The following is a 22,500-nucleotide window of genomic DNA, read 5'->3' as shown; positions in this document are numbered from 1 at the left end:
AGTGTGGGGAGGTGAAAATTACAGATCTATATTTACACTTCACACAACTATACAACTAAAAATGAAGTGAAGAGGTGGTAGAAATTTGACACATATTTGTAGTACAAGAGATTAAGCAAAAACAAAGGTGTGGAAAGTAGAACAAAAGATCACACTTTATCTGCACACTTGACATTCCTACATATAGTTCCAGATAAACATGAAGTGAAGAGGTGGTAAGAATTCGTCATATGTATACTCTCGCAGTACAAAGGAATAAACAAAGCTATGCAGATAAGAAAGACAACAACAACAAAGAGATAATTCTAGATACAAAGAGATACTTTCTTACGTACTGCACATTCTTTCTTACCAACATGTATTCAAAGCCAAACTGGAGGTAGGTGAACAGCAAGGTATACATGCAACACCTAATAATGAAAAAAGAGAGAAAAAAAAAAAAAGAAAATAAAAACAACAAATCAAAAACAGAAAAGCGGAAGTAAAAAAAAAAAAAAAAAAAATCACTAAAATTCCAACTAACGAACTGGAAACATGCGCATTTTGACGGCACATAAAATCAGACTTAGTAATACATATCTAAAAATACACCTAGAAGAAAAAAAAAACAAAAAAAGAAGTTACAAGTGAACAAATAGGAAGAGTCAGTTGATAAAAGCCCAGAGTTTCGAAAGAAAAATAAATAAATAAAACAAAGCGGAATAGAGTGAGGCGAGTGATGGTGATGATAAAAATAAAAGTAACAATAATAATAATAATAATAATAATAATAATAATAATAATAATAATAATAATAATAGGAAGAGTGAACGGTTTTGTTTAGTTATTTTACGTTTGATTTCGGCGATATTAAGTCGATCATTAGTGTGTGTGTGTGTGTGTGTGTGTGTGTGTGTGTGTGTGTGTGTGTGTGTGTGTGTGTGTGTGTGTGTGTGTGTGTGTGTGTGTGTGTGTGTGTGTGTGTGTGTGTGTGTGTGTGTGAGAGAGAGAGAGAGAGAGAGAGAGAGAGAGAGAGAGAGAGAGAGAGAGAGAGAGAGAGAGAGAGAGAGAGAGAGAGAGAGAGAGAGAGAGAGAGAGAGAGAGAGAGAGAGAGAGAGAGAGAGAGAGAGAGAGAGAGAGAGAGAGAGAGAGAGAGAGAGAGAGTGTCAGCCAGAAAGCCAACCTATACTAGACGGAAACAGAAACAGAGAAACAGACAGACATGAAAACGAGACAAGAACAGAGAGAGAGAGAGAGAGAGAGAGAGAGAGAGAGAGAGAGAGAGAGAGAGAGAGAGAGAGAGAGAGAGAGAATGCAATGCGGTATACTTGTCTTACACTCGCGCACGCACGTATGTTAACAACCACCACCACCACCACCACCACCACCACTACCATCAGCACCAACACCAACACCAGCACCAGCACCAGCACTACTTACCTACCCTGAGCTGATTGGTGCTAAGTCCGGAGCAAAAATACCCCGCGGGAGGCAGCAAGGCGAATGATTACCCGGCATAATAAGAACAATTATGGAAATATGTCGCTGTGTTAGTTTCTGGTAATGACAAAAGTTTTCCTTGTCAACACGGCTAATTGTGAATCATGAGAATTAAATGGGGTTCATATTTAAGATGAGAGACAGCCCAGGAGTGAATGAGAGAGAGAGAGAGAGAGAGAGAGAGAGAGAGAGAGAGAGAGAGAGAGAGAGAGAGAGAGAGAGAGAGAGAGAGAGAGAGAGTTACAGGGTGGAGGAAAGAAAAAGAGTGGAGAGGAATGGGAGGAGGAGAAAATAGAGGAGAATGAAGAGGAGGAGGAAGAAAAGGGGAAGGTGAATTACATCAACGTAGGTAACGAGCGAGAGCGAGAGCGAGAGAGAGAGAGAGAGAGAGAGAGAGAGAGAGAGAGAGAGAGAGAGAGAGAGAGAGAGAGAGAGAGAGAGTCGCACAATAAATGAGAGAGGAATTTAACGCACCATTAAAAACTTTTGATGTTCTGGCGAGGAAAAATGGCCTGTAATTGGCTCCGGAATAAAGGCAAAAATTGTCTTAGATTTGTGTTGGCGCGCGCCGGCAATTTGCATTCAGGAAAAACTCTCCAACTTTACTGTGCCTGGCGATAAATTAAGTTTTTCATCGATACATTAAGCGTTAGTACCTTCCTCTTTTCCCTCCTCAAGCTGGGGGTTCAAAAAAGAAAGAAACGACAGGGAGAGAGAGAGAGAGAGAGAGAGAGAGAGAGAGAGAGAGAGAGAGAGAGAGAGAGAGAGAGAGAGAGAGAGAGAGCGAAGGAAGGAAGGGAAGGCACTGGAGAGGGAGGAAGGGAGGGACAGAGAGAGGAAAGGTAAAAAAAAAAAAAAAAAAGAGAGAAAAAGAGAGAAAAAAAAAATGATGGGGGTGGGGGGAGGGTGGAAGGGGAAAGAATAAAACTACATGGCGAACGAACGAATGAACGAAACAAAGTGATTGTAACAGAGAGTCCAATTCGGCGCGAAATTTGAAGGTCCCTCGACATCGATAAATAAATCACTGGAGGAGGAGGAGGAGGAGGAGGAGGAGGAGGAGGAGGAGGAGGAGGAGGAGGAGGAGGAGGAGGAGGAGGAGGAGGCGAAGTCCAATCCGAAGCAATAACAATAAAATTAAAACTCTTCGCTCGGTCCATAATGGTGTTCTCGAGCCGTTCGTTGATTTAGAAAGTTTTCAGCTCGTAAAATTAGGGGAGTGAGACATCTAATTCGATCAGTCGCCGGCAAATCAAGGGAGCGTGAAAAATGTACCAACTCCCGCCGGTGTGCTTGGACCTAACTTGGTCTCCTCATTGAGTTAATTCAGATTTTATGGCCGTGTCAAAACGCACTGTAAAGCCAAACTCTCTCTCTCTCTCTCTCTCTCTCTCTCTCTCTCTCTCTCTCTCTCTCTCTCTATTTTCCGTTGTGTTTTATAAGTAAAATAAAATATTGAAGTCTTTTCTCTTTACATGTACGGAAAAGCTGATACAAGTGAGTGTATGAGAGAGAGAGAGAGAGAGAGAGAGAGAGAGAGAGAGAGAGAGAGAGAGAGAGAGAGAGAGAGAGAGAGAGAGAGAGAGAGAGAGAGAGAGAGAGAGAGAAACATAAATACAACACGACACACACACACACACACACACACACACACACACACACACACACACACACACACACACACACACACACACACACACACACACACACACACACACACACACACACACTCTCTCTCTCTCTCTCTCTCTCAAACACACTCAAGAATCAAACACATCACAAAAAGGACCCAAGCTTCCTAAAACAACTCACTCAGTAATATAACTCACTAAAACAACAAGACAACAAGGAAAGGAAAACACTTTATAAAACCCCCCTCCCATACCTATCTACTTCTCCCGTCCAGCTTTCAAGTCCTGTATCTTCCACGAGCACTTCAAATCACACACCTTGCCACCCTTACTTACCCTTCCCAGCAAACACTCGCCACCCTCATGACATCCTAACTTGGCCACTTCATAAAGTAAGCCGTCCAGGAGTCGTCCCTCTTAACGACCCCGTAAAGCAGAGATGAAGTGACCGTGCGCAAGTTCATCAGTAGGAGGAGGAGGAGGAGGAGGAGGAGGAGGAGGAGGAGGAGGAGGAGGAGGAGGAGGACTCGATCGTGTTCCTGCTGACGAAGGTCTAACACGTCGTTCTCATGTCTTCGTTTTCATTTCTCTTTTGTCTATATCGCTTATGTGTTTTATTTATTTCTAGTCTTTTTTTTTTTGCAGCTAAGTCTGGACAATTCTGGGTAAGGCTCTAGTGTGTTCATCCATTCGAGAGGTGCAGTGATGTTATATATTTGAAGAGTCTTATTTTTCCCTTTGTCCTGTATTGATTGACCGAACATTGGTATAATTTTCCCGCTTCTAAGTTGACATGTGTCCCAGCAAAATAGTTTCTTTCCCTATACAATTAGTGCAGTATTGGTAAATGCACGGAAAAAAAAACTTCGTTATACATTGCTTACTTCACTCCGACATGCTCAGTTCCACCCCTTGTCTTGTCTTGTCTTGTTTCTGCTTCCTCTGTCTGTTTTTTTTTTTTTTTTTTTTTTTTTGCGCTTAATTTTCGTCTCACCCCTCATCTCGTTCAGCCGCACACTCCAGTTCAGACACGCGGCAACAAGGCACATTTTGCAGGTCTTTGATTATATTTTTCTTCCCCCCCGCGCAGAGTCACCTCGGAGGAGTGCGTTCTTATATCGGGTTAGTCTTGTTATTCATGCTAGTCGCGTCCCTCCTCCGTTTCTCCCCCTTCTCTCTCTCTCTCTCTCTCTCTCTCTCTCTCTCTCTCTCTCTCTCTCTCTCTCTCTCTGGCACTCACCTTTGTGCATCTGGCTCTCGTGTTTCCGGCACTTGGCTCTCCTGTTCTGGAACCACACCTGTGGGCGGAGCGAGGCAGAGTTAACTTAAGTGCATCAGACACCCACCCTCCCTGCCCCGCCTGGAAGCATCTCCAGGCTGAAGGACGGACGGCAACTTGTGAAAGAAAAGCAACATTGAATAAAGCACGGAACATCAATAATATCAAACAAGGACAACATAACCACTACATTAAGCAGCATCACTACCACCACTTCCAACACCGCTGCTACTCACACTAACAATAACAAAAACATAGTAAGAATATAAGATATAGTTGAACTTATCCAGTTTATTGAGTGAGAAACTGACCGAAATACAGCTCTACAACAACGGAATCATATGACACCGCACACTGTTATAAGAGAACACTATCTGACCTAACTAGCATTTAATTAAAATCGAACTGGCGTTTTTTTTTTTTTTTTTTTTAAGACAACGAGGCGATTATTTGTACTAGAGTCAGTCATTCCCAGTATGAGACACAGCCAGCGACACACCGGCCAGCACTTCAATCCCTTGTGCCGCCGTCCCTCAATGTCCATTCGCAAATGACACCCTAAAGAGGACTCGCTGGCCTCAGTGTAAAGGGACCGACTTCCTTGGAACATAGAGGAGTGACACCGCGCCTCTCAGTAACGTAAATCGACATTTTGGCAGACACCCAGGACGCTGACCAGAAAACATATTCCGTCGGTAAATTAAACCCCTGAAAATAGAGGGAGCCACCTGCCAGATGACCGGAGGAGGGACAGGGAAGGAGAGTCGCCCCAGCGCCGCCATAAAGTGAAAGATGTAGTGTCGGACCCCTTGACCAGGGCGGCCCCGTCACGACCAGTCACTATATATCCGTCCACTGTGAGTTACGGCTGCTCTGCCCCGTTTCGTCCCGCCCTGAGCCTGGCACCGCACCTCAGCCTGACCACCTGACTACCTGACTCACTTCCCTCCGCCGCTCCCTCACTCTCACGACTCAGCATTAAGGGACCCAAGCAAACCCGCAGCTGGCATGGCACTTGAAGGCTCGTCTTCTTTAACATTATAAGCTCTCAAAGGAACTATTTTCAAAACCCGCATAAATGATTAACAAGATTCTCATTTTTTTACAAGCTGCAAAATACATATTAAATCATCAATCCCATTACAGAAACTTGAATATCCCGGCAAATTCCATCAGAGTACGTTAAAAGTAATATAATACACATTCTCTCTCTCTCTCTCTCTCTCTCTCTCTCTCTCTCTCTCTCTCTCTCTCTCTCACAACTGATTCATTACACGTCTCTCACGCCCTCACTACTGATCCTCATATAACCTGCTTCTCTCCTTCCCCTCCTTCTCTTCCCCTTCCTCTTTCGTATTTTCTCTCCTCTGTCATCCCTTGTATGTTTTCTTCTATTTTTGTTTACCTTTTCTATTCGATACTACATTGATTCATTTTCTAATTCAGTAACTTTTAATATCCACTCGTAAAACATTTCCCTTCTCGGAGTCTTTTCTGCATCCTCTCTCTCTCTCTCTCTCTCTCTCTCTCTCTCTCTCTCTCTCTCTCTCTCTCTCTCTCTCTCTCTCTCTCTCTCTCTCTCTCTCTTCACATTCATCCTTCCCTCCCTTCTTTCCTACCTCCTTTGCTTGATTTCCTTTCCTTCCTCTCCCTCTTCTTTCATCTCTTGATCCTTTCCTCTTGCCCTTGACTTCGTTTCTTCCTTCTTGATTTTGTTTCTTCCCCTCCTCTTCATTTTCTTTCCTCTATCCCTCCTTTCCTTGGCTTTCTTTCCTCCCTCCCTCTTGCCTATTACTTCTTTCCTTTCCTCCCCATATTTTTTCTCCTTCTCTATCCTCTTCCTACTCTCTTTCCCTTGACTTCTTCCCTTATCTCCCTCCCTCCTTCCCTAGATTTCTTTCCTTTCCACATCACCTTCTTTCCTCCATTTCTCTTTCCCTCCCTCACTCTACTGCTCTTGACTTTATTTCCTTTCTCTTTTCTACTCCATCTTCTTTCTTCCATCTACCTTCTACTCTCTACTTCTTTTCCTTCCTCCTTCCCTTCTTTCCTTCGCTCCTCCTACTCTTTCCTTCCTCCAAAGCGCCAAAACGAAAGTAATCCTGTTAACTCATCTCTCAACCAACTGACGATCGCGTTCTCACTCCTCCGATACTGATTTTGTCCATCTGCAACCCCCACTCTCTCTCTCTCTCTCTCTCTCTCTCTCTCTCTCTCTCGTATGTATTGTATAGTTTATACTTAATGTGACCTCTACAGTGTTAATTCTTTTTTCTTGTGTGTCTGTGTGTGCATTTCTTTCTCTTCTTTCACAGTCTCGTCCTTCCCCCACCCCCCTCCTGTCCCTGTCTCTCTCTCTCTCTCTCTCTCTCTGCGGTTAGAAATCAAGTTGAAATAATAGAAAGAAGAAAGAGAAAAAAACACAAGACTGACGGTAAACTGCGACGATAAACGGAAAGAGGAAGAAAGCAAGAACATATACAAAAAGAAAGACAAACTAAAAACAAAACAAAAAACAAGAAGAGACCGCCAAAGACACGTCAACTTAAACCAAGCAGCTTTGGAAGTGATGCAGCGGCGGCGGGGCGGGTCGGCAAGGGTGGAGCAGAGATGAAGGGGAATGGTGGGGAGGGAAGAACGGAAAGGGAGTGTGACAGAGACCAGTGAACAACATTATCAGAGGAGAGTAGATGGAAGAGGGACGAAAAAAAAAGAAAAGAAAAAAAGAAGAAAGAAAATAAAGCGAGGAGCAGCTGTAAAGAATAGGTGAGAAAGTAGCTTGGCGTAAGTAAAAATGCAACTTTTGTACCGGGAAGAGTATTACATGTTGGGGAGAGAGAGAGAGAGAGAGAGAGAGAGAGAGAGAGAGAGAGAGAGAGAGAGAGAGAGAGAGAGAGAGAGAGAGAGAGAGAGAGAGAGAGAGAGAGAGAGAGAGAGAGAGAGAGAGAGAGAGAGAGAGAGAGAGAGAGACGAAGAGGGATGACAGGGAAAGAGAGACATAGGAACTGGAGGAAAGAAGGTAAAAGGGGAGGGAGAGAAAGAATGAGTGAGGAACAGTGAGAAGGAGAGAAAGATGAAGAGGTGAAGACTGCTGACATGAAGGGAAGGTAAGATATAGAGAAAGAGAAGAAAAGAAGGTAGAAGGAGAGGATAGGGTGTTAGATAGAAAGGGAGGCGTAACAGTGAGGAAAAGAAGAAAAAAAAAGAAAGAGAGAAGAGACAGAGACGGAGATGGAAAGAGAAAGAGGAAGACGAAGGAAAGGCATGCGTCACAGCAAAAAGAAAAATTAAAAATGAAGATAAAAAGGATGAACAATGACAAGCGCATGAAAACAAAACAAAAAAAACAAAACAGAGAAGCAAAGAAAGAAGAGAGGAGATGGAGGGATGGAGAAGAGGGGCAGGCAGACATGAACAAGGGAAAAGAGTGAAGAAAGAACACACACAAAAAAATAAAGAGGGAAAGAGGGAGTGAGTTAAGGTAAAAGAACAAATGATAGGAAAAGGAGAGAGAGAGAGAGAGAGAGAGAGAGAGAGAGAGAGAGAGAGAGAGAGAGAGAGAGAGAGAGAGAGAGAGAGAGAGAGAGAGAGAGAGAGAGAGAGAGAAAATAAAAGGGACGATGGAGAGAGGAAAGGAGCACATGAATTAGGGATACAAGAGGGAGACAGGGACAGCCGGGGAGAGGGAAGGTGGGGAGATATGGCTGGATGGATGGAAAGTTAGGAGACACAGTAACAGGTAAGGTACTGAGGCGAGTGATACCAATGAGAGAGAGAGAGAGAGAGAGAGAGAGAGAGAGAGAGAGAGAGAGAGAGAGAGAGAGAGAGAGAGAGAGAGAGAGAGAGAGAGAGAGAGAGAGAGCGCCTCACCTGCCACTGGAGACTCAAAGCACCATCACCCTGGTCTCAGTGACAGCTGGACAAGTTGAGAGGCTCCTGAGAGCAGTGGAAGTGGGTAAAGCCACCGGCCCGGACGACGTCAGCCCACACCTCCTTAAGAACTGTGCTAAGGAGCTGTCAGGTCCTCTCTCCAACGTCTTTACGACCTGCCTGAGGGAAAAAAAATGGCCCTCAATGTGGAAAGAGGCACGAGTCGTTCCGGTCCACAAGAAGAGCTCGCGGTCTGTACCCAGCAACTACAGGCCGATCTCCCTGCTCTCTGTGGTGGGCAAGGTGCTGGAGCGGATAGTGGCTGGAGCCATCTGTCAACATCTGAGTGAAAACCATCTCCTCTCAGAGAGACAGTTTGGCTTCAGGCCAGGCCGGTCCACCTCCGACCTACTCCTGCTCCTCACCAAAGACTGGCAAAACGCCCTGGACGAGGGCCTGGACACGCTTGTGGTAGCCCTGGATATAGCTGGAGCCTTTGATAGGGTCTGGCACGCGGGACTTCTTGAAAAGCTCCGTGCCAAGGGTATCCAGGAGACCTACTGCTACTGCTTGACGACTACCTACGTGGGAGGACTCTTCATGTGGTCGTCAATGGGAAATCGTCAGAGCCCTCGCCAGTTCAAGCCTCCGTTCCACAGGGTTCAGTGCTGGGCCCAATCCTGTGGAACATCTATATCGACGACCTGCTCCGAAAACTACCGACAGTGGAAGCATATGCGGACGACTGCACCCTCTCCCGGTCCTACTGCCGCCTTGATAGCCAGAGCGCTGTCCGGCAGCTAAACAAGCAGCTACGGCTGGTGGAGCAATGGGGAGAAACGTGGCAAGTCTCCTTTGCACCTGAGAAGACGCAGGCGATGGTCATCTCGCGGTCGCCAGGAGCCTCCAGAGCGGTCTCAGAGCAACTGTGCTTTGGAGGCAAGGCTCTGTCTCTCCAGGACCACATCAAGGTCTTAGGGGTGACGGTGGACCGCTGCCTGCGCTTCGACGGCCATGTAGGTGCAGTCACCCGACAGGCGTCTCTAAGAGTCTCTGCCCTGCGGAGGGTGGCGGGAACGCTTGACCCACACGGCATCATCACGCTATACAAGGCGCAGATACGTCCGTGCCTGGAGTACGGCTGCCTGTCGTGGATGTCAAGTGCCGCCACCCACATGCAGAGACTTGACAAGGTGCAGCGACGAGCTCTACGTCTGGCGGGATACGACGCACACCAGGACGACCTGCCGCCACACACCCCCGTCACGTCGTTGGAGCACCGGCGTGATGTGGCAGCGCTGGTGGTGTGCCACAAAACTCAGGTGCAAGGAGTACCGCACCTCCGACGCCTGGGACTTCCACCACGCGCTGCCCAGAGGCCCACGCGAGCTGCTGCCACCAGTGAGCAGACTGTGGAGGTGCCCTTCTCCAACACACGGCAGCACCAACGAACATACAGTGCCCGGACCTCAAGGATGTGGAATGCATTCACCACAACCACACCCCAGGTGGAGGACATGTCCACCCAGCAGGTCAAGGTGGCAGCACACAGGTGGCGTGGAACGCAGGCCACTCCTCTGGTGCTAACGTGAAAGTTATTAATGTAAAAACAATATTCTTAATGTATATTAATTATTGATAGGCTTTTTAAATAATTCCATACCCAACGTGGAATTTTAAGCCGAATATGTAAATATATGTGCTATGTTTAAAAAAAAAAAAAAAAAAAAAGAGAGAGAGAGAGAGAGAGAGAGAGAGAGAGAGAGAGAGAGAGAGAGAGAGAGAGAGAGAGAGAGAGAGAGAGAGAGAGAGAGAGAGAGAGAGAGAGAGAGAGAGAGAGAGAGAGAACATCCTCAAACACTTCTACTCCACATATCCACAACACAACTTTCAAAGGCTCTAGTTGAAGATACACTAGTTTTAAGAATTTTTTTACACTTCCAGTGAGAAATTAAGAACATTTTCACATTACTAATAGAACAAACAGTCTTGAGAAACAGGCTAATCATCTCTGTGGCCTTCGAAAAACGTCGTGAGAGAGAGAGAGAGAGAGAGAGAGAGAGAGAGAGAGAGAGAGAGAGAGAGAGAGAGAGAGAGAGAGAGAGAGAGAGAGAGAGAGAGAGAGAGAGAGAGAGAGAGAGAGAGAGAGAGAGAGAGAGAGAGAGAGAGAGAGAGAGAGAGAGAGAGAGAGAGAGAGAGAGAGAGAGAGAGAGAGAGAGAGAGGACGAGGATAGATATACAGGAATGAGCAGCAGGAGGGAGTGTAATGAGTGAGGAGAAACACAGTAACAAGATGGAAGACAGCGGAGTGAATGGATGTAGGGGAGGCTGGAGCGGCGGAGGCAGGGAGTTTCGGACGTTGGTTGTGGGGATAATTAAATTAGTAAATGTTGGGCGGTGGGGGAAGGCCATCATAACCTATTACCGTCTAGCAGGGAAGGGAGAGGGAGAGGGACGAAGGGGAAGGGAGGAGTCGTGAAGCATTGGTGAGGGAGAAGGATGAGTAAGAACAATGAGTGGAAAAGGAGGAGAAAAGAGAGGGAGAGGGAGGAGTCGTGAAGCATTGGTGAGGGAGGATGATGAGTAAGAGAAATAGGCGGAAAATGAAGGAGAAAAGGAGAGGAAAAGAGACGAATAGTGAAGCATTGATAAAGAAGAAGATGAATAAGAACAATGGGTGGAAGAGAAAAAGGAGAAGGAATTATGAGGCATGTAAGCCACAAAGGAGAAAAGAATGACGGGAATAGGTAATAAGAATAATGTGTAGAGGAGATAGAAGGAGAGACAGAAGAAAATAGGAGGCATCACGAGGTACAGAGGAGGCAACAATGAGAAAAATGAGTAAGAAGACCAAAGTGTTGAAAAGGAGAGAAGAAAGAGATACGAGACATTACAAGACACAGGCAGCACGTGAAGTAATTGAATGAAGTAAGAAATAATATCAAATGAACTACGACAGAATTATTAATCGTCTCGGGTCGCTGTCATGCTGCTGCTGCTGCTGCCGCCGACGCTCACACACCCTTTACTTCTGCAGGTGTTAGTGAATGTACGTAAAGCTGCTGGTGGAAGTAGAGTTTTCCATCTGTACCATCCACATCCACCAATCAAATCATCCTCCCTTCCATACTCATTTTTACTTTACACAATTAATATGGTTTCTAGGAATTTTGCTGTCATATTCTTCGTCCTTTGCTGCTTCCATTAAAGGTCGCCACACCGGACCAACCTCCTTCACCGTGCACTGTTTTCTACGCCATCCTCAGCCACACCCCATTACGAGCTTGTCTTATTTCACGGCATTCATAAACCTTCCCATGGGTCTTCCTCTCTTTCTCCTGCTATAACAAATTGAACTCATTTCATCATTACGTAATCAGTTCTCATTTCCAGCTCTTCGTCTTACATTTAATTTTCATCCTTCCTCTTAACTCACTGCGATGAACTTCCATACGAACACACACACACACACACACACACACACACACACACACACACACACACACACACACACACTGACAGCTTTACAATCACTGCCTTAATTAAGTTCCATGACCTCTTAGCCGCGTGAGGTTCTCGTCCATCTCCTCTTGCTCCTTCCCTCACCAGCTGACAAGCACTCAGTCACCTCTTCACACAACGAGTCACGGGGCTTCGCTGGATTCCGAGGCGAGGCGAACAGGTTAATAACAAGCTCCGCATTACCTTCATGAAACTTCCCAAGTCTCACTACAGGTGCAACAATCCCTCATTCCATTACAGAGATTTTTAAAGAGAAAATCCAGGTCTCCACCGGCTCGCTGTTCTTTTTCTTCCGTCTTCTGAGCGAGCACCCCCTCTCCTCTCCCTCTCGCCCCTTGAGGTCCCGGCAAGAGAAAACGGAGAAGTCACGTCTGGGCGTCATAACGGGTAGCGAAGCCGCCCGGGTAACTTGTCAGGGGGCAAATGGCTACGTCAAGCTCGCACGATTGGGACGAACGACCCGCCAGGCTTGCACAGATTGTCTCCGTCAGGGGAGGAGGAGGAGGAAGAGGAAGTGGTGGTGGCGGTACTAGAGGAGGAGGAGGAGGAGGAGGAGGAGGAGGAGGAGGAGGAGGAGGAGGAGGAGGAGGAGGAGGAGGAGGAGGAGGAGGAGGAAAAAGGAAGGAAAATGAGAAGGAAGAGGATAAATAAAAAAAAAATATGAGAAATGAAACGATAATAAATACATGAAAGGGAGAAATCTATCAGAGCTGGAGAATCAAAAGGAATGTCTCAAGGATCAGATGAGAGTACAAAAAATAAAAACAAAAAAGATGAATAAATAAAAACTATAAGCGTGAAGCAAATTTCTCAATCAAGAACGACAACAAAAACAGAACCAACTACGATCGGAGACTCACAGTATACGAAAACAAATAATAATAATAATAATAACACAGAAAACACGATTACAGTATAACACATCAAACTCATAACAAAATAACGAGAAATAAACCTATGAAAGACAAAGAAGCAACACACAATTCACTCACAATAACATATGTAAGCTCACCACCACCACCACCACCACCACCACCACCACCACTCACCACCACTACCACACCATTAACACGCTCCCTGGACCCCCTAATGTAAGCTTGCTCGGCCATCATCACAGCCAGCATCACGGTAATGTCCCTTGGTAATGCCCATTAATGCGCCAAGCTTCCCATAATCACATCACAAGTTGGAGGCGCGGCGGTGAGGGACACTGGAAGCTGCTCTCCTCCCTGACGTCCTTCCTGCGGGTCTGCTCTTTCCGCCATAAATTTACGGCGCGGCGCGATGTACACACGAGGTGCCAAGTTAGTTCAGCTTAAAGAAGATGCTCGCTTGGCCTTGAGACGTATTTCTCTCGTCCGCCTCGCCGACGTCCGCCGCGCACACACACACACACACACACACACACACACACACACATAATGGGGCGGGGCGACGGCTGCTGGATAAGAGGCAGGCGGTGTTTGATTCTCTCTCTCTCTCTCTCTCTCTCTCTCTCTCTCTCTCTCTCTCCAACAAACACAGTAGCACAACAAAGCTGTGGCATGGGGCTTAAGACAGCAGTGCTTAGCTAGTGACCCACAGAACACTTGGGCACTGCAGGCCGTGACCCAATGAGCTGCTTCGTACTGTACTTCCTCGTAGCCGCCCAGATGGTGTTGAACTGCCTCTGTCCCTTGAACACATGATCGATATATAATGTGGTCGTTACAATGCTCATGATAAAAGGGACGCAACACTCTCTCTCTCTCTCTCTCTCTCTCTCTCTCTCTCTCTCTCTCTCTCTCTCTCTCTCTCTCTCCGTAGAAGTCTAGCAAGGAAACGTATCACGAAAGGATACAATTTATTCACGTTTTCCTCATAACAATCTAAGCAGTTTGTCTGTATCGGGTCTGTCTCCTTTTCCCCTTGCTCTTCTTCTTTCCTTTTCCTCCTCCTCCTCCTCCTCTTCCTCTTCCTCCTTCTCGTCCTCCTCTTTTTCAGCGTGTAACACATTCCCTTCGTTCCTTTCCCACTCTTCCTCCTCGGTCTGTAATCCTCCTTTCCTCCTTCCTTCCTCAATCTTCTTCCCTCTTTCACTACATGTCGCTCTTTCTCTTCATTGCAACACGATTTCTCCCTTTCTCGTCCACTTTGCTCCCTCGTCTTGCTTTGCCATTTTCTGCTCTTCCGTCCCTTTCCATTTTACCATCTTCATCCTTTCCTCTCCTCTCCGTTCCCCTCAGCCAGCCAGCCAGCCAGCCAGCCAGCCAGCCAGTCAGTTAGTCAGTCAGCCAGCCAGTCAGTCAGTCAGCCAGACGCAGGAGGTATGAGGTTATGGATGGGAGTAAGAGGCTCAGACGACGACCTCTCAAACTCGTGACAAATAATGCAACTCCGGCCTCGTTTATCACCGACAGCAGGCTTGTTTTGACCGACCAAGCGAACCTCCTTCTTCCTCCCCCTCCATCTCCTTCTCTCTCTCTCCTCGTCACTTCTCTCAAGACTTCCCCGTGCTGGTGCTACTTTTCCTTCTCCTTCTTCTCTATTACCACTACCTTCTATTTTTTTTTCTTATTTTGGTGTTTTTTCTTCTTATCATTGTTTTTGTCCTTTCTCTTCTGTTGTTCCTCTTCTTCGTTTTCTCCTTTCTCAGCTTCCTTCTCTTGTTCTTCGATTTTTCTGTTTCTTTTTTGCTCCCCTGTTCTTTTCTTCTTCGCTTTCTTCCTTCTTTCAGCCACTTTTTTTCTTTTTCCCTCTTCATATTTCGTGCATTTCCTCCTCTCCTTGCTCGTCAAATCCTAAGCCTCCTTATCCTCTTCCTCGAATTAATATTCCCTATTTTTGTTTCCTTTCTTTTTTCTCTTCGCTTCTTTTCTTTCTCTCCCTTCTCTTCCTTCTTATCTTATCCTGCATCCCGTCTAATATCCTTCAGCACATTCTCATCCCTGTTAATGTTGACCCTCCTCCTCCTCCTCCTCCTCCTCCTCCTCCTCCTCCTTCTGCTGCTGCTGCGTCCCTCTAAGCGAGCCACTCACCTACACAGCCTCGAGTAGCCAGCCACATCTCGTCGTCCTCCTTCTTCCTCAAATCAATAAAGCCCTTTCTGAGACATCCTGGCAGCGGCACCTCACTTCCCTGCACTCTTCCCATGTTCTTTCTGTCACCTCTCCCGTCCTCCTTCTCCCCCTCCTCCTCCTCCTCCTCCTCCTCCTCCTCCTCCTTCTATTACTATTATTACTCTTTCTCTTCTCTTACTGCTGCTTCTATAGTTGTCAAATGTTACTCTCTTCCTTCCTTACTTGCTCCTTCTCTTCCTTCTTCTTTTTCTTCTCTTCCTCCTCCTTCTACTGTTACTACTTCTTCTTTTACTCTTACTACTTCTACTGTCGACCGTTTGTGTCCTTCTTTTCTATACTATTTCTTCCTCCTCCTCCTGCTCCTCCTCCTCCTCCTCCTCCTCCTCCTCCTCCTCCTCCTCCTCCTCCTCCTCCTCTTCCTGTCACTGCTACTACAACTGTCGAACATTACTTTCCTTCCTTCCTTTTCACACTTTTTCTCTTCGTTTTCTTCTACATCTTTAATTTCTTCTTTTTCCTGATGTTTTATTCCCCTATTCGTACTTCTGTTTCTCCTCCCTTTTTTTCTTCATTTTCCTTCTTATCTATTATTTCGTTTTCTTTTTCGTCTCTCTCTCTCTCTCTCTCTCTCTCTCTCTCTCTCTCTGTCTTCTTTCCTCTCCTCCTCCTCTTTTTTCTCTTCTTCCTCCTCGCGTTATTTTTATTTTTTCTTCTCATCCCTTCTCTTCTTCCGTTTTTTTTTCGTTTTTTTTCTTCTTATTATCATTCATCCATTTTTTTTTAATATTTTAATCTATTTTCTTTCACTTTTTCTTCATACTGTCCATCTCTCTCTCTCTCTCTCTCTCTCTCTCTCTCTCTCTCTCTCTCTCTCTCTCTCTCTGTGCCCGTCCTCCATTTGTTTTCCCAGCTTGCTTCACTTCGCTGCAAACTCTACATAAGTCTGTTTTCACGCCGACATCTATTTGAAGTTTTCCGGCAGACAGTAAATGAAATGTGTCATGTTTGTGCTTGTATATTGCAATCCTTTCATTTGTTGTTTGTCGATGTTGCTCCTTTGTTTGTCTGCTCACATGTTTGCTGTTATTGTCGTTGATAATGTTGTTTTCGTCTCTCTCTCTCTCTCTCGTTGATGTTTATCTATCCACGAAAAAAAATATAAAGGAGAGAAGTGGAATGGTGACAAAGACTGAGATTGACAAAAGGAGACAAAGAGGAGGAGGAGGAAGAGGAGGAGGAGGAGGAGGAGGAGGAGGAGGAGGAGGAGGAGGAGGAGGAGGAGGAGGAGGAGGAGGAGGAGAAGGAGGAGAAGGAGGAGGAGGAGGAGGAGGAGGAGGAGGTGGTAAAGACAAAATACGTGATACCGAAAAAAATGAACACGGTGTTGACGATGCTGATGCAATGTTAAGAGTTCGTCCCTAAGACTCGTATGAGGTGGCTGGTCTATTCACATCCATTTATTGGCGAAGCGTTTAATCTCCACGTTTCATCACTTTGTCTATCACGAGTATCTGTCTCTCTCCTCCTATCACGCAGCTTTTTCCTCGTCCTGTCCAGCCGCACCTCACTTCCGTAACAGTTCTCCATATCAACCTGTACAGTGCAATCATACCTTCCCCCAAGACTTCCCCACATCAACTTGCACTTCCTAGTCCTGCAGTGTCCAGTTGGTACTGAAATCAGTCTGCATAGCCTCGTCCCCCGTCACTAAAGCTTTCCACACATATTTTTATTGGTTACAGAACATATGTATACACTTAATCAAATATAACAAGTATAAATTAGGTAAATGATCCTTTTCAAGTCATTATAACAACATCAACTTGCACCGTTCAATCTTGCCACACATCGGCCTATCTCGCCCCAGCTTGCATCGTTCAGACCTTCACCACTTCAGCCTGCAAATCTCTGACCTGCCTCATACTAGCCTGCCTCGTTCCAGATCGTACCGTTCAAGCCTGCCTCTCCTCAACATGCAACGTTAATTCCAGCTTGTCTCACTCTCCCGCCCTATCATGCACCACCGTTCAAGTCTGCCCGCCTCAGCACGCACCATCCTGCCCTGCTCTGTGCTGTCCCGCCCCGCCGTCACGCCAGCAGATCCTAACACAAGCCAATGGGACGGTCAGCGATTTACCGTCTCCGGGCGCCGAGGAAAATTCAATTACGCCCTTCAAGTCGCGTCCGCTAATTGATAGCCGACCAGGGATAAGGAGTGGCGTCTCAGGGTGGGGGAAGGACGACCCGACCTACTCCGACCTCAACCGACTGACTCCAGCATGACCCGGACGAGGACTGCATACATATATAGTGTGTGTGTGTGTTTACATTTCTAGGTCATGCACTGGACATTTCTTGGATGGGTCTTAAAGCTGGTTGCAGATTTTCCTTCCAGCTGTCTCCTTTGTTTCCTCCACCACTCACACCGTCTTACATCCGCCTCCACCATCTCCACCACACACACACACACACACACACACACACACACACACACACACACACACACACACACCCGGTAGCCCAGTGGTTAGAGCGCTGGCTTCACAAGCCAGAGGACTGGGGTTCGATTCCCCGGCTGGGTGGAGATATTTGGGTGTGTCTCCTTTCACGTGTAGCCGCTGTTCACCTAGCAGTGAGTAGGTACGGGATGTAAATCGAGGAGTTGTGACCTTGTTGTCCCGGTGTGTGGTGTGTGCCTGGTCTCAGGCCTATCCGAAGATCGGAAATAATGAGCTCTGAGCTCGTTCCGTAGGGTAACGTCTGGCTGTCTCGTCAGAGACTGCAGCAGATCAAACAGTGAAACACACACACACACACACACACACACACACACACACACACACACACACACACACACACACACACACACACACACACGGGTTCGAGTCCCGGGGCGGCGAGGCAAATGGGCAAGCCTCTTAATGTGTGGCCCCTGTTCACCTAGCAGTAAATAGGTACGGGATGTAATTCGAGGGGTTGTGGCCTCGCTTTCCCAGTGTGTGGGGTGTGTTGTGGTCTCAGTCCTACCCGAAGATCGGTCTATGAGCTCTGAGCTCGCTCCGTAATGGGGAAGACTGGCTGGGTGACCAGCAGACGACCGAGGTGAATTACACACCCTTACACTAACTCCTCCGTCACCACTCACAAAACACACCAATTCTTTACAGTCTTTCTTGAATCCATCTCACCCTTCTCCTCTACTTCTTCTACTTCCTCCTCTTTCTCCTCCTCCTCCTTCACCCCATTAAGGACTTTCCAGGACCCCGCGAGGACCATTCCAGCTTGCCGCCAGAAACGTCAGCGCCTTCGATAAATATCCAGAGCAGAATGGAGAACGGACAGCCATTAGTAGCAGTTCGCCAGTGACTCGCGGGTTTTGACAAGGGTGGCAGGGAGCGTCTAGGCCTCCCTCACAGCTGTTAAGAGGACACTGGCAGTCTTGTTAGCCACGCCACTGGTACCAAGGGAAGAAAAACTCGCTAATTGCACAGAGAGAAAGATAACAAACATTGGTACCTGTTTCCTTTCACCTTCTTGCTGTTTATCGTTTCTCGATCTTCCTTTTTCCTTTTTTTAACTACATCCACAGAGAGAGAGAGAGAGAGAGAGAGAGAGAGAGAGAGAGAGAGAGAGAGAGAGAGAGAGAGAGAGAGAGAGAGAGAGAGAGAGAGAGAGAGAGAGAGAGAGAGAGAGAGAGAGAGAGAGAGAGAGAGAGAGAAAGGCGCAGAGGAAGATGGGGTAAGGAAGAGGGGGAGGGATGGGCAGCGTCCCCGGCTGGTCGCAATCAATCACATGACAAACGGGACACGAGCGGGAACGAGGCGGGAATGTTGTGGTGAGAGCGAGTTTGGGATCACTTAATGAAAGGAGAAGCTTAATGTTCCTTGGTGCGCCGCCGCGACCCACGCCACAAAAAAACACTTAAAAAAACGCTGTTAACTCTTTTTCTTGTTGTTGCTGCTGCTACTACTTCTGATATTACTACTACTACCACCACCACAATAACTACCACTATTACTGCTATAGTATCGTGAATATTAACTGTAGTACTGTCGCCGATAAGTACAATACAAATGTAGAGAAGGCAATTTCACTGTATTGTATGAGAGAGAGAGAGAGAGAGAGAGAGAGAGAGAGAGAGAGAGAGAGAGAGAGAGAGAGAGAGAGAGAGAGAGAGAGAGAGAGAGAGAGAGAAGGGTACAAGCAATCGGTGGAAAACACAGCAAGGCGAGCAGCTTTTCAGAAACAGTGACAACGGTACAGACGCGGCCAGGTTCTGAATCATTTATATAATCCGGAAACTGGTGTGTCACGCGAAAATCAGCCGCGGTGGCTCGCCCGCACCATCCGTCTGGGCGGGTGACGGCCCGTGTCCGCCGCCCTCCCTACGCCTCTTACACAAACAAGATTTGGAATACGAGTTTCACTGTTTCCACCTCGCCATGATACACCCGGCCAGCGAACATCTTCGATAAATGCGAAGGCACACCCATGCACGGTTGCGGAGCGCCGGCAGAAGAATCATCATGGCGGACGAAGGCTTGGTCGGCAGAAGCTTCGGAACGCAGAGGGGAGCGTGGCCGCCACTGCCGAGGAGACGACAACCATCATGAAGACAAATATGGCGGATTATCCGAGGAAAATCGAGGATAATTTAAGGGATCTCCTGGCCTCATGTCAAGGGCCATATATCTCCGGCAATTATGTTCCCAGTACGCAACCATGTGGCGGAGCATTTATCCGAAGCCCTAGCGGCGTCCCGCCCCCCAGGGGCGGCACACCCGCACACCGCCACGCCTCAGTGCCGGGAACATTCCTTTCCGTGTTTCCGACACCTGACAACACACGGCAACGCACGATGAATAAAAGTAAGTTTGGACTAAGCATCACGCACACAGAGCCACAGTGGGCGCAGCAGCAGCTGCAGCAGCAATAGTAACGATATATGTGTTGTGTTGGATGAGGGAGTACTGTATGGCGGCTGGGCGGCACCGAGAAGGAATACTGGGATCATGACGATAGGGATTTACCGCCGTCCTGACGCCTCGTAACGAGCTGCTCTGCCCTCCTCAGTTCCTGGCCATTTTGGCTGCCAAATTACATTACCAAGAGAAAATTGTCTTCGGTAGGGAAAACGGGCGCTGTGACGTCAACGGAAGGAGAGGTCGGTGAGAGTGACGGGAATACGTTCCTTCCAGGAGCGAGTGTGAAAGTAAGATGCTTTTAAACATACTAAGATACATACATTGTTATTAAGGCTTGTGTCAGCTAAGGGGTTTATGTGTAATATCATTATCTGCAGTTTGATGACCAGAACGGGACAACTAACTTACGTATTACATCCTCGCGTGATATACCATGAAGCTGTGGATGTTAAGCTATGTCTCAGTGTTTCTTATGACTGATGAAAGAGAATAACCATATTGAAAAATACACTGGGCTGAGGTCCGCACTAACCACATTAACAAGCACACAATTATCCGCACAATAAACTTCTAAAATAATAACATGACGGGCACTGAATTATCAAAACACAACACAACGCCATACCCGCGGCTCCACAGCTCATCGCCGGGCACACAGCAGTCCTATACAATCACACGAACTGAGCGCCTGTCGCTCTTACAAAACGGAACCTAAAAGTCGGTTTATTTAAAAAGTCTAAGGGATCCATTTATTCGTGTTTCCTAGAGGCTTGGGACGTATGGGAGGCAGCGGCCGACCACCCTTGTGTCGCGGCGCTGTTAGGTCGCATCTGGCGCGCCATGTGAAGAATGACTTGCCAGAAAGGAGGAGGAAGTAAAGCAGGAGGAACGTGCAGGCTTGGGTTGTGGCATTGCCGTAAATAAAGGCAGCGGGGACGAGGCAGGCAAATGGTGGGAATAAATTACCCGTAGCTCAGGTCTGGATCATACGCCGCCGCCCTCACCCGCATCCTGATGAGGCGCCACCTCAGATTTTTGCCCCACAGCTCTCCCACCGATCCTGTCCAGGCCCTCCCCTGCCTTCTGCCCCTCCTGTCTGGCCCTCCTTGGCTTTTGAGCGAGTCCCAAGGAGTCCCGAAGGAGTAAACAGTCTTCGTGGTTTGTACCGTGTACGTAAATATCACAAAGGGACGTGACTGTAACATCTCCAATAAAAAAGCAGGTAATGAATAAAACATTACGCCCCAAATGCTATTGATTCTAGGTATAGAGAGTAGTACTAACATTCACACACACACACACACACACACACACACACACACACACACACACACACACACACACACACACACACACACACACACACAAAGGGAGAGCAGTAAGTTACTTTATCATAAGACTTAGTAGCATCCTTTCTCAAACTCACTCTTAATGTTCTCACACCGTAACACTATTAACATCCTTCCCACACGTCCCATCCTTAAGTTATCCAATAAACACCAAAACATTTCCTTCACAAACACATGTCAGCCTTAAGTTACGTAATAAAAATACCACAAACAGCCTTACAGACATCCTAGACTTAACGCTAACTTTCTATGATCTATACCAATAACGTAAGACGCCGCAATCAATGGTTCATGCAGACAGACAGCTTACCTGCACTCGAGCTTCGGACAGGCCAAGGCGCTGTGAAAGCTCCTCTCTCATGAAGGCGTCCGGGTAGTGCGTCTCGTCAAACAGCCTCTCAAGCTCGTTCAGTTGCTCCAGTGTGAAGTTGGTCCGGGAGCGCCGCTGCTTCACCTGCCCAGACACACCTTGTTAAAACCACGGAATACACTCAGGAACTTTATACCATTTTATTTTTATTTTCTCTCTTTTCTATGATATGATTCTGGAATTTCCTAACTATGACATTACTCTGGCATTCTCTAACTCTTTGTTTTTTCCCTTTTTTTTAAGACATGACAGTGGAATTCCACATCTGGTTTGGTTTGTTACCCTTTTTAAATCACAGATGAAACTCATTACTTGTTTCTATTTGTTTCTCCTCCACAATACATAAATGAACTCTCTCCTTGTCTCTGTTACCTTTTTCATCCTTTGTAAGAACAGGACACTAACTTTCAATTTTTTTTTCTATTTTATTTCCTCCTATGACTAACGTTTCAAAAGAGTGGTATCAAAATGCCTACACAACTAAACTGACCAATGTTTAGTGAACATTCTATAAAAATAACATTTTTTGAACACCTTTTCCTATACATTTTGTGCTCAGCCAAAATCCATGAAACCTAGAACAAAAATGAATAAGTAAAGACATAAAATAGATTACAAAAACGTAAAAAACGACAGACTCACGGCCACCACATCACCAGCACATGAATGAAATGAACCGAAACCAAGAAATAATAATTGTATTACGTATATAAATTCCGAGCCAGGGCCGTGGGCTATGGAAATGCTTAACTACATAATGATATCAAACTAAATTAATGTTAGTGATATTCTCTGAAACTCATTAACTTATGAAGCTGCGGAAATAAAGACGGCGTAACTCATTTTATGTGTGACCGGCAGCCTTTTGACAATACTGGGGAAAAGTGAATCACGAGAGAGAGAGAGAGAGAGAGAGAGAGAGAGAGAGAGAGAGAGAGAGAGAGAGAGAGAGAGAGAGAGAGAGAGAGAGAGAGAGAGAGAGAGAGAGAGAGAGAGAGAGAGAGAGAGAGAGAGAA

The 22,500-nt window shown here is 46.6% G+C and overlaps 1 protein-coding gene across 1 annotated transcript in view; it reads right to left on the bottom strand.

Moving 5' to 3' along the window:
- The window catches only part of LOC123516706 (short stature homeobox protein 2-like), a 44,762-nt gene that overhangs the window by 11,281 nt on the left and 10,981 nt on the right, over positions 1–22,500 (bottom strand). Inside the window, exons 3-4 of the mRNA XM_045276308.1 lie at positions 21,425–21,568; positions 4,351–4,408 (exon numbers count right to left, since the gene is read on the bottom strand). Coding sequence (XP_045132243.1) covers positions 4,351–4,408; positions 21,425–21,568 — 202 coding nt within the window. The remainder of the gene's footprint in view (positions 1–4,350; positions 4,409–21,424; positions 21,569–22,500) is intronic.

The sequence above is a fragment of the Portunus trituberculatus genome, chromosome 41 (assembly GCF_017591435.1).
Source record: "Portunus trituberculatus isolate SZX2019 chromosome 41, ASM1759143v1, whole genome shotgun sequence".
NCBI classification, from domain to species: domain Eukaryota; kingdom Metazoa; phylum Arthropoda; class Malacostraca; order Decapoda; family Portunidae; genus Portunus; species Portunus trituberculatus.
The sequence above is the reverse complement of the archived record's forward strand: the minus strand, read 5'-3'. Positions and strand labels throughout refer to the sequence as shown.